The sequence below is a fragment of the Nycticebus coucang genome, chromosome 12, assembly GCF_027406575.1.
Source record: "Nycticebus coucang isolate mNycCou1 chromosome 12, mNycCou1.pri, whole genome shotgun sequence".
Lineage (NCBI taxonomy): Eukaryota > Metazoa > Chordata > Mammalia > Primates > Lorisidae > Nycticebus > Nycticebus coucang.
Window position 1 is genome coordinate 82,113,732 of NC_069791.1, and position 10,922 is coordinate 82,124,653.

General features: G+C 45.8%; 1 protein-coding gene across 2 annotated transcripts in view; it reads right to left on the minus strand.

Moving 5' to 3' along the window:
* ITGAL (integrin subunit alpha L) overlaps positions 1–10,524 on the minus strand; it is a 51,535-nt gene extending 41,011 nt beyond the window's left edge. The window contains exons 1-7 of one of the 2 annotated variants that reach the window (XM_053555016.1): positions 10,341–10,524; positions 8,949–9,051; positions 7,699–7,793; positions 7,519–7,586; positions 5,171–5,288; positions 4,916–5,046; positions 2,746–2,891 (exon numbers count right to left, since the gene is read on the minus strand). In XM_053555016.1, coding sequence (XP_053410991.1) covers positions 2,746–2,891; positions 4,916–5,046; positions 5,171–5,288; positions 7,519–7,586; positions 7,699–7,793; positions 8,949–9,051; positions 10,341–10,395 — 716 coding nt within the window. In that variant the 5' untranslated portion in view covers positions 10,396–10,524. The remainder of the gene's footprint in view (positions 1–2,745; positions 2,892–4,915; positions 5,047–5,170; positions 5,289–7,518; positions 7,587–7,698; positions 7,794–8,948; positions 9,052–10,340) is intronic. The other variant, XM_053555017.1, reaches the window with a different exon arrangement.
* Positions 10,525–10,922: the final 398 nt, after the last annotated feature.

Consider the following 10,922-nt stretch of genomic DNA (forward strand, 5'->3'; position numbering starts at 1 on the left):
AGAAATTTAGGAAGTCACTTTTCTAGAGCAAACTCACACAGCACCTCCTCTGCCTTCCCTGCTATTCCCAGGCTGCCTAGAGATCTCTAGCATTTAACCTAGTGAATTATAGTGCCTTGTTTCTGTGTCAATTTCCCCCATATACCATGAGGAAAAGACCATGTTTAATTTGCTGCTCTGTCTTTGGCTCCTGGCACAGAGTAGGTGCTCAGTGCGGGTGAAATGAAAGAAGGAAGAAGTGAATACCAGACAGGCTGCAGCTGCCTTTGGAGAAAGCTGGGTTGGCCATGGCTCTTGCTGGAACAGCAGCTCTATGGGAACCATCTGAGCCATAAATGCCTGATGTCAAGACTTCTGGTTCTATCTGGGATGCAAAATGTTTCTCCATCCACATGGACATGGGCCTATCACGCGTCTTGTTCCTGTATTTCCACCCTGGCTTAAACCACCACTGCCTCCCATCTAGTTTTTTTTTTTTTTTTTTTTTTGAGACAGAGCATCAACCTGTCACCCTGGGTAGAGTGCCATAGCATCACAGCAACCTCCAACTCCTGGGCTCAAGCGATTCTCCTGCCTCTGCCTCCCAAGTAGCTGGGATTACGTGTGCCTGGCTATTTTTTGGTTGTAGCTGGCATTGTTGTTTGGCGGGCCCGGGCTGGATTCGAACCCGCCAGCTCAGGTGTATGTGGCTGGTGCCTCAGCCGCTTGAGCCACAGGCGCCAAGCCTCCCATCTAGATTTTTCAGTAGCTTCCTCCCTGGCCTCAATGGTTCCACGCTTGCCCCCCTCCATTATAATATCAGCCCTGCAGCCAGAAAGATCCATTATTTTAGACACATAAATCGGACTGTCACCTCTCTGCTGAAAACCTCCAGTGACTTCTCATCATACTCAGAGGAAAAGCCAAAGTCTTGCTATGGCCTCCAAGTAAGTCTCCCTCACTCATCTGGACTCCCGTTATCTCTCTGACCTCATCTCCCACTATTTTCCTCTCTTACTTATTTCTCTCCAGCCATGCTGGCACCCTGACATCTCTCCAACATCCCAAGCACGTCCTTGGCTCAGGGCCTGGGCTGTTCTGTCTGCCTGGAATGGTCACGCCTCCATTGCTTCCTCAGCTCCAGCAAGTCTCCACTTGGATGTAACCTTTTCTGATCTTCCTACTGACTACTGGCTTTATTTTTCTTTATAAAGCTTACATCTTTGACTGTATTATCTAATTTACTTATTGATCATGTTTATTATATTTCTTTCCCTTATTAAAGTGTTAAGCTCTAAGAGGGCAGATGTTTTTCTTGGTTTTGTTCACTGCTATATTCCCAGGACCTAGAACACAGCACAATAACTGCAGGCCAAATCCAGCCTGCTGCTTATTTTTGCATAGTCCATGAGCTAAGAATGGTTTTTCTATTTTTAAAGGATTATCCAACAGGAACCATATGGGTCCAGAAAAGCCTAAAATATTTACTATGAGATCTTTTACAGAAAAGAGTTGCTGATTCCTGACCTAGAACACTGCCTGGCGGAGTAGGTAGTTGAGAAGTGTCATGGCAAACATTTTCAAGACTGCTTGTTTTGCTCCCATAATTGATATCGTTTAGGGTGTCTTTTCATCTTACAGTAATCATTTTCTCTAAGAACTTAGAGAACATTTTCTAAAACCCCATTGCACAGAGGTGGGACCCTGGAATCATACTTGTGCCGTGTGACCTAATGCCATGAAGCAGACCCAGGCTACAGTGGGGTGGATCCCTGGGCACCTAATCCATGCTCGGACAATAGATTTTCTCTCATGGAAACTAGAATTCACATTGTTCATATCAATTGGGAAACTGAGGCTGCCATTTTTCGAATGGATGTGGCTTGACCATGTGCCCATCAAAGCTGTCTACAGAGACAGAATGAAGTGAGCACGACAGACCAAGTCAGCCCCAGAAGAAAAAAGTTAGAAACACACACACGAAGAGTTGTGAAGAGTGTACCACAAGCTCCTTTACTGTATGCAAATTCAACTACACAAGCAAAGAAAAGAAAATTTAAAAAAAAATGTAGAAGAGTACAGGAGATGCTTCCTGCTATTTCACTCAATGAAAGGTGAATTCACTCAATGCTCAGAAGGGTACATGAAATAGAAGATATAAATTCTCTTGTTCCCTAAATTGGTCTCAGTTCTCATGGCCACGTTAATCTTTAAAGGTAGGTATTTTTTAAATATACAATATGGCTCATCAATATAATCTAACAACTTTCATTAGGTCTCAAACACAATTCTATATTGGATTTAGATATCTATATTCAGGATAAATTTCCAATGGGGGACTTGAATATATTGATTTTTTTTAATAATTCAAGGAATTCTTTGAAGATAATTTTGACTATATGAGATTTTTATTCATTCACTGAGTTCAAAAGCTGATCCCCATATAATATGTGACTCTACTGTGCCTGCCCTGGGTCACGATCACTTTCTAAGTCCTGGTTTTAGTTTTCATGAGACCTATCAATACTTCCTGTCCAAGGGTTCATTGAGCTATCCTCGCAATAATTTCCCTTTGAGATTTAGTTAGTATAGAGTAGATTTCTGTTACAACCAAAAAAACTGGAGCTAAAATTGCTTCACTTAAATTTAAACAATAAACCACCCCTTGCTGTACCTACCTACTGAGTTCCTATACCTAGCAACTGAAAGTTAGCTTACACAGAACAAATGAATGGATTATGTTCTCTCCTGCAAAGTGGAACTCACGCAACATAGTTGATGGCACGAAAGGTGTTGGTCAGCTCGCCCATGTGTTCTACTTTGGCTAGCAGAACATCTGGGTCCTTCACTTTATCATAATATGAGAAATTAAATTCTGTTCGGCAGATGGTGGAAAACTGAACAGCAGCAAACTAGAAAAGGAAGGAAGAAATGATATGTAATAACACATCCCTTCCTACTTGTCTCTTCCAATTTCTACTTCTTATGTGAGACCCAATTCCACATCCCTGCCTCCAATCATCCTTTTGAAAATGAGGCAATATATAAATAAACACAGAAATAATTTAAAAAACCTTTAGGCCAGGAGTGGTGGCTCATGCCTGTAATCCTAGCACTCTGGGAGACCGAGGTGGGTAGATTGCTTGAGCTCATGAGTTCGAGACCAGCCTGAGCAAAAGTGAGACCCCATCTCTACTAAAAATTGGAAAAATGAGGCAAGCTCGGCGCCTGTGGCTCAAGTGGCTAAGGTGCCAGCCACATACACCTGAGCTGGTGGGTTCGAATCCAGCCCGGGCCACCAAATGACAATGCTGGCTGCAACCAAAGAATAGTTAGGTGTTGTGGTGGGCACCTGCAGTTCCAGTTACTTGGGAGGCAGAGTCAAGAGCCTCACTTAAGGTCAGGAGTTGGAGGTTGCTGTAAGCTGTGATTCTATGGCACTCTACCCAGGGTAACAGCTTGAGGCTCTGTCTCCAAAAAAAGAAAAAGAAAAAATGAGGCAAAAAGGATCACTTGAACCCAAGAGTTGGAGGTTGCTGAGAGCAATGATGCCACAGCACTCTATCCAGGGTGACGGCTTGAGACTCTATCTCACAAAAGAAAAATAAATAAATACATAAACAAACCTCCGTTTCTTTATGTAGTGATGTCTGCCTATCTCACCCACAGGCACGGCTCCCAGTGGCTGTATTTCTGCTGAGTGACTATGCTACATTGGATGCATCCAACTGAGAGTAGACCAGTCAGAATCTCTTTTCTGAGAATTTGGAATTTGCAGAAGGAGGGGTTGGTTGAGAGGAAGGTAAAAAACCCTCCTGGAACTTTAACACATGAATTTAGGAGCTTTTCACAGGCCCCTGTAAAGGGAGCCCATCTATAGAGAAAGCGAGGAAAGAAGGGAACAAAGGCATAAAACAAGAGAGAATCTTAGCCACTTTCTGCTGTCTGGCTCTTATTTAATTAATTAATTAAATGTTGAGACAGAGTTTCACTATGTCATCCTCAGTAGAGTGCTATGGCATCACAGCTCACGGTAACCTCAAACTCTTGTGCTTAAGCGGTTCTCTTGCCTCAGCCTCCCAAGCAGCTGGGACAACGGGTGCCTGCCACAATACCGCCGTCGGCAATTTTTTTGTTGCAGTTGTCATTGTTGTTTAGCTGGCCTGGGCCAGGTTTGAACCCACCAGCCCCAGGGTATGTGGCCAGCGCCCTGACCACTGAACTAAGGGCACCGAGCCTCTTTTTTTTTTTAAATAAAATAAAATTTTTTTTATTTTTTTTTTTAAATAAAAATATTTATTACGTGGGTAGAGTGTCAAGGCATCATCATAGGTCACAGCAACCTCCAACTCTTGGGCTCAAGTAGTCCCCTTGCCTCAGGTTTTGTATTTGTATTTGTATTTTATTTATTTATTTATTTTTGAGACAGAATCTCACTATGTCACCCTCGGTAGAGTGCCATGGCGTCACAGCTCACAGCAACCTCAAACTCTTGGGCTTAAGCGATTCTTTTGCCTCAGCCTCCCACGTAGCTGAGACTACAGGCACCCGGCTATTTTTTTTGTTGCAGTTGTCATTATTGTTTAGCTGGCTCAGTCTGGGTTTGAACCCGCCACCCTTGGTGCATGTGGCTGGCACTATAACCACTGTGCTATAGGCACTGAGCCTTTTTTGGTATTTTTTAGTAGAGACAGGGTCTCGCTCTTGTTCAGGCTGTTTCAAATCTGGGGGCTCAAGCAATCCCAAAATGCTGGATTACAGGCGTGAGCCACCTTGCCTGGCCTACTGTCTGGCTCTTGTGGCTCTCAGAGGTCTAGCCGCTGCCAAGCCCATGGGTTCTTGGAGATGCCACATACTAAATTTTCCTTTTCAGGTTCAAGCCAGTTTAGGTAATTGTGCACCTATTGCCTGTAATGAAGAATCCTAACATATTTACCTGGTAGGAAGTATTGCTGAGTTTCCTCATCACATCCTTCATGAAGTCCAGAATTTTCTGAAATTCATCTTGCCGCAAACTGTTTGAGCCATCGAATAGAAATACCAGGTCTACCTTGCCCTTTATACATTCTGCAGAGGCCAGATGCAAAGGGACCTGGTGAAGTAGCTTCCATGTTTGGCCTGCCCATGCTGGTCCCCTTGTAGGAGCAACCACTTGGAGATATTTTGGCCCATTATGTCCCCAGTTCCTTACCCTGATAACCAGGGCGCCCTTGCAGCACAGGATCCTGCAGATTCTGGTGGAAAAGGTAACACAGGCCACTCAGGTAGGTGTTCTGATCACATGTCCGAGACAGCCCAGGATCGCAGGCCTAAAGGAAGCAAAGGCATTGCTGTGTGCCTTTTGGAGCAGCATCAGGCAAGAAAAAGAACCGACAGAGTCCTTGCTCCCTCCTTCCCTCCCAACTGGCTATCAAGGCAAGGTGATTAGGTGATTCTGCCTCCACAAGGTTTCCTATGCCTGTTTTTCCATTCCCACCAATGCTCTGTGCCAATGGACACTTGTTGTCTACAAGACAAAGTCCAAACTCCTTAGTTTGACATACACACACATATACATATACATATACATATACATATACATATACATATACATATACATATACATTTTTTTTTTTGAGACAGAATCTCAAACTGTCACCCTGGATAGAGTGCTGTGGCATCATAGCTCACAGCACTATGAGCTATGAGGTCTAGCCACTGCCATGCCCATGGGTTCTGCCCATGCCCAGAACCCATGGGCATGGTGGTAGCTAGACCTTACAGCTCATAGTGCTCATAGCTCATAGACGCCATGACAGTCTCCAACTCTTGGGCTCAAGGGATCCTCTTGCCTCAGTTTTTCTATTTTTAGTAGAGACAGGGTCTCGTTTTTGCTCTGGCTGGTCTCAAACTCGTGAGCTCAAGCAATCCACCTGCGTTGGCCTTCCAGAGTGCTGGGATTACAGGCATGAGCCACCTCGCCTGGCCGACATTCATATTGTTTACAGTTGGGCACTAGTCAGCATTTCCAGGCCTATTTTCTCCCATTTCCAATCTTACATTCTGTGTTTAAGATAAATCAAATACTCACAATTCCCAGAATATACAATGCTGTTTCTTTCATGTATTACTATCTTTCCTTCCAGACTGCAATTTTGAAAGTCAAGGCTCAGGTCATGATCATCTTTGTCTCTCCGTCTCCCTCCCTCACTATACAGCAGCTCACAACTGTAATCCTAGCACTCTGGGAGGCTGGGGCAGGAGGATCGCTTTAGCTCAAGGGTTCAAGAGTAGCCTGAGCAAAAGCAAGACCTCGTCTCTACTAAAAATAAAAAAACTAGCCAGGCATTGTGGCCGGTGCCTATAGGCCCAGCTACTGGGGAGGCTAGTAGGAAGATCGCTCCAGCCCAAGAATTTGAAGTTGCTATGAGCTACAATGATGCCATAACACTCTACCCAGGGTGACAGAGTAAGACTCTGTCTAAATAAATAAATAAATAAAAGAATCTAGGGCAGTGCCTGTGGCTCAAAGGGGTGGGGCACTGGCCCCATATGCAGAAAGTGGTGGGTTCAAACCCAGCCCCGGCCAAAAACCGCAAAAAAAAAAAAAAAGAATCTAGCACAATGCCTGGCATGTAATTTAGCTAAATAAAAAAGCTCTAATTAAATGCTGGATCAGTATTTCACTCAGTCTTCTGTCTCTCACACAGAAGGGTATTGGCTGGGATAAACTGGAAAAAGCAATGAACTTGGAATGAAATGGGAATTTGATTCAAATCCTGGCTCTACCACTTTGCAATCATGTAAGCTTGGTCAAATCTTGAGGGTTAAAAGAGATAAGGTAGTGTGTCCCACACTTTAGGCATTTGTGTAATACTTCACGATTTCTGCCAGATGAGCATACTATTATGTACTTAATATCGTCCTTTAAATTTATCTTTCCTTTTTTTTTTTTTTTTTTGTCACCCTTGGTAGAGTGCTGTGGCATCACAGCTCATAGCAACCTCTAGCTCTTGGGCTTAAGTGATTCTCTTGCCTCAGCCTCCCAAGTAGCTGGGACAACAGGCACCTGCCACAATGCCCGGCTATTTTTGTTGTTGCAGTTTGGCCGGGGCTGGGTTTGAACCCACCACCCTCAGTATATGGGGCTGATGCCTTACTCACTGAGCCACAGGCACCGCCCTAAATTTATCTTTTCTTAACTTTAGCCTCTTTCTAAGCAATATGGTCCAGGAAATAATGAATTTGATGTGCTTATTGTATATTTTTTCTAATAAGCCGATAAATAAATATAACTATTAAAACATTAGAAGTTTGTATACCACCCAAAATCGTATCATATATTAATGGTCATAGATATTTCACATTTGAAAAAAACCCAAGGTAACCAAGGGTTTGAAAATAGCTGGCTAATAGTTGGCTCTCAAAAACACTGATTGAATCTGAGTCTCTCTGATGCTTTTGACCTTCTATGGGATCCTTTACCTGTGTTTTTTCCTCTTTTCAATCTCTTGTTCCTAGCATTGAGCTTTATAGGCTTTAATTCCACAACATTCTTACCAAAATGTTTCCACGTGTGGGATCTGTTGCCAAGGTCATTCCCATGTACTTAGAGGTATGGTTGGAACCTGTAGACACCAAAAGTTTGGTTCAGAGGGACTTAGGCAATCCAGGCTTGTTGGGGCCTGCCTTGATTTCCCTGCGACCCCATTCTTCCCATTTCCCTCACCAGTTACTCACCACTCAGGTTGACTGGTAAGCAGTTTCCAGTGCTTGGATGGCACTGATAGAGGTTTCCTGTGCTATTCCCCTCACCTGGAGCTCCCACGACAACCCTGTTGAGAAATTTCACCTGTGAGATGGAATTGCCCAGGTCTTTACCCACCCACTACTGCCTGTTAAGGAGGTTCAGATCTCTCACCAAGAATCTCAAAACAATACAGCCATTTCCCTTCAGGGGTGGGGGTAAGCTCCTAAGTCCCCACTTCTTCCCTACAGAATCCCAGAGAAATAATTCCATATGCCAGAATTCTAGAAATTTGAGGAGCCTTTCCATTTATAGTCCAGAAAAATTAGCCAGGCATTGTGGCGAGCACCTGTAGGCTGAGACAAGAGGATTACTTGAGCCCGGAAGTTTGAGTTTGCTGTGAGCTAGGTGGACGCCACAGCACTCTAGTGCAGGCAATAGAGTGAGACTCAGTCTCAAAAAAATAAATAAAATAAACATTTATAGTCTAGAAGCACTGGAGGTCTAGAGAATAATCCATCAGAATGTCCCATTATAAGCTCAGTAAGTCCTCCATTCAAAAGCTATTTATGGTTTACTTAGCACTAGGCTGGGGGATATACTAGGAGTGTGAGGGAATGGGAGGAGATTGTAAACAAAGTCCTTGTTGCTTGAAAGAGCTCACTGTGTATTAAGGGAGTCAGGAACCTAGGAATTTATGCCAAGTGTGTCAGGAGCTGTGATGTTTCCCCTATAGGCATTTGCTTGGTACCTTAAATGTCACCTTCATTCTACTATGTGATGGCCTTGTGCCTGTCTGCTAAGAATTCCTATGGACAGGGCGGCGCCTGTGGCTCAGCGGGTAGGGCGCCGGCCCCATATGCCGAGGGTAGTGGGTTCAAACCCAGCCCCGGCCAAACTGCAACCAAAAAATAGCCGGGCGTTGTGGCAGGTGCCTGTAATCCCAGCTACTTGGGAGGCTGAGGCAAGAGAATCGCCTAAGCCCAGGAGTTGGAGGTTGCTGTGAGCTGTGTGAGGCCACGGCACTCTACCAAGGGCAATAAAGTGAGACTCTGTCTCTACAAAAAAAAAAAAAAAAAGAATTCCTATGGACAGACTCCTTCAGACAGGGATGTCCTGGTGACATGCCCCAGCTTACTAGCCATCCACCTAGGGGTGGGTGAGCCCTAGCCACAGGGGCAGACCCAGGGGCCACCAGGAGGGAAACCTGGGGACTGGATGGGCGTTAGGGGCAGCAGCTCACCTGTTTCCAACCTGCAGGACGCGGTACCCGAAGTGCCTTCCAGCTTGGGGAAAGGAAAAGCTCTGCACATGCTTCACATCCAGGTTGTAGCTCAAGGCGGGGGCTGAGGGAGTTGAGTGCGGTCAGCTGGTCTGCTGGACCAGCACGTGCCTGGCAGGCAGGCGGCCCCAGCCCTGCCCCTCCGCAGGCCACCCACGGCCCCTGGACTTCCCCTCCAGGGCCTTCACTCTGGGGCCCATGGAAGCAGCCTCTCTGTCCCTCCCAGAACGCTGAGAGCTTTTCACAGAGCCTGAGAAGGACACACTTCTTTCTCATTTGGCCGCTAGACAAAGAAGGAAGGATGAGAAGGTGGAGGAGTGAGAGAGGAGGAGGCCAAAAGGGGCCCCAGAGGCACAGGGTGGTCAAGTTCCCAAGTAGAGGTTGGGATGGGGACTGTCCCAAGGCAGGGTGGGCCTGCTCACACACCAGCTTCTCCTGGGGTCATGGAGACTGGGTCCCCAGAATTCAAATGCTGGGCCTCAGGCTTCCTCCCAGACCCAGGGCTAAATCCCCAGATCCTGTGAGGCAACCTGCATCACCCACCGCACTCCCCGAGCCATTAGATCTGCGCCCCCACTTCAGGCAGCCTGCCTAGAACACAGTCCAAACTCTCCTCCCGCCCTGCTTTCCACCAGGGCAGCAGGATGACTTGACAGCATCCTTGGATGTCAGAGATGCCTATGCCTTCATTTGTCCAGATGAAGGGACTGAGACAGAGAAGGGGAAAGGACTTGCCTAGGGTGGCATAGACAGGTGGTCCCATGGGTGGCACCAGATTCAGCATTCTCCTCCCGGCACTAGATGTCCATTAGTCATCTGCTTTTTTAAAGAACCCACTTGCCCTCTTTATGTCAGGCCAGGCACGGTGGCTCACACTTATAATCCTAAGCACTCTAGGAGGCTGAGAGTGGATCCCTTGAGCTCAGGAGTTTGAGACTAGCCTGAGCAGAATTGAGACCCCATCTCTACTAAACATAGAAAAACTACCCAGACATTGTGGCGGGTGCCTGTAGTTCCAGCTACTTGGGAAGCTGAGGCATGAGAATTGTTTGAACCCAAGAGTTTGAAGTCGCTGTGCCTGCTGTGCCTGTCAACCCCAGGGTGACAGAGTGAGATTCTGTCTCAAAAAAAAAAAAAAAATGCTACCTTTGTCTCCCTTCTCTATCTTTTCCTCCCCCCACTTTGAGCTCTGGTTTTCTTTCTTTTTCTCTTCCCCTTCTCCCTCCAGGATTCCATAATACCTATGGCAAATCCCACCCTTACAGCAGCTCTTTGTCTACTCCAGCTCCATAGAGCCCCACAATTCCCTAGTCACAGACACGTGTGCCTTCCCCTGCCACCTCCCTTGCTTACCGAAGAGAAAGGGCCCAGACAGTAGTACTATCTTCAGGACAATGCAGAAATTCATCTTTCTTTTGCTGGAGGGACCTGAGGACCAAGGTTCAGTCTCAGAGGGCCCCTGGGATCTGCTGGCAATCTAGACAGGTCAAAGAGGGAAATGATTATGCCTTTGGGCCTCTTGCAGTGGAACTTTCTCACAGAAGCATCACGCTGGTGGCACTGGGGGTGTGTGCCTATAGGGTTGTGAAACCGCATGGGTTCAGAGAGGAAGTGTAAGCAGGTTAGAGACACTTCCTGTGACTACTTGTATTTTCACATCATCCGAGAGCAGACAGCATGGTGATGAGATGACAGCTTCTGCTCAAGAGCACTGCATCTGTCGCTTGCTACCACACCAACTAAAGACTCTTTAAAGCTCAGTAGAGGACTATTTACATGAACTGTGTTAAAACTACAATGGAATTCTATTCAGCCATGAAAAAGATTGGGGGGGAGGAGGAATAAGATAGTGAAAAAAATGAGGAAGCTTTCTCTTGACATTGAAAAATGTTCATGATACATTATTAGAGAAAAAGAGCAAGTTACTGAATTTAG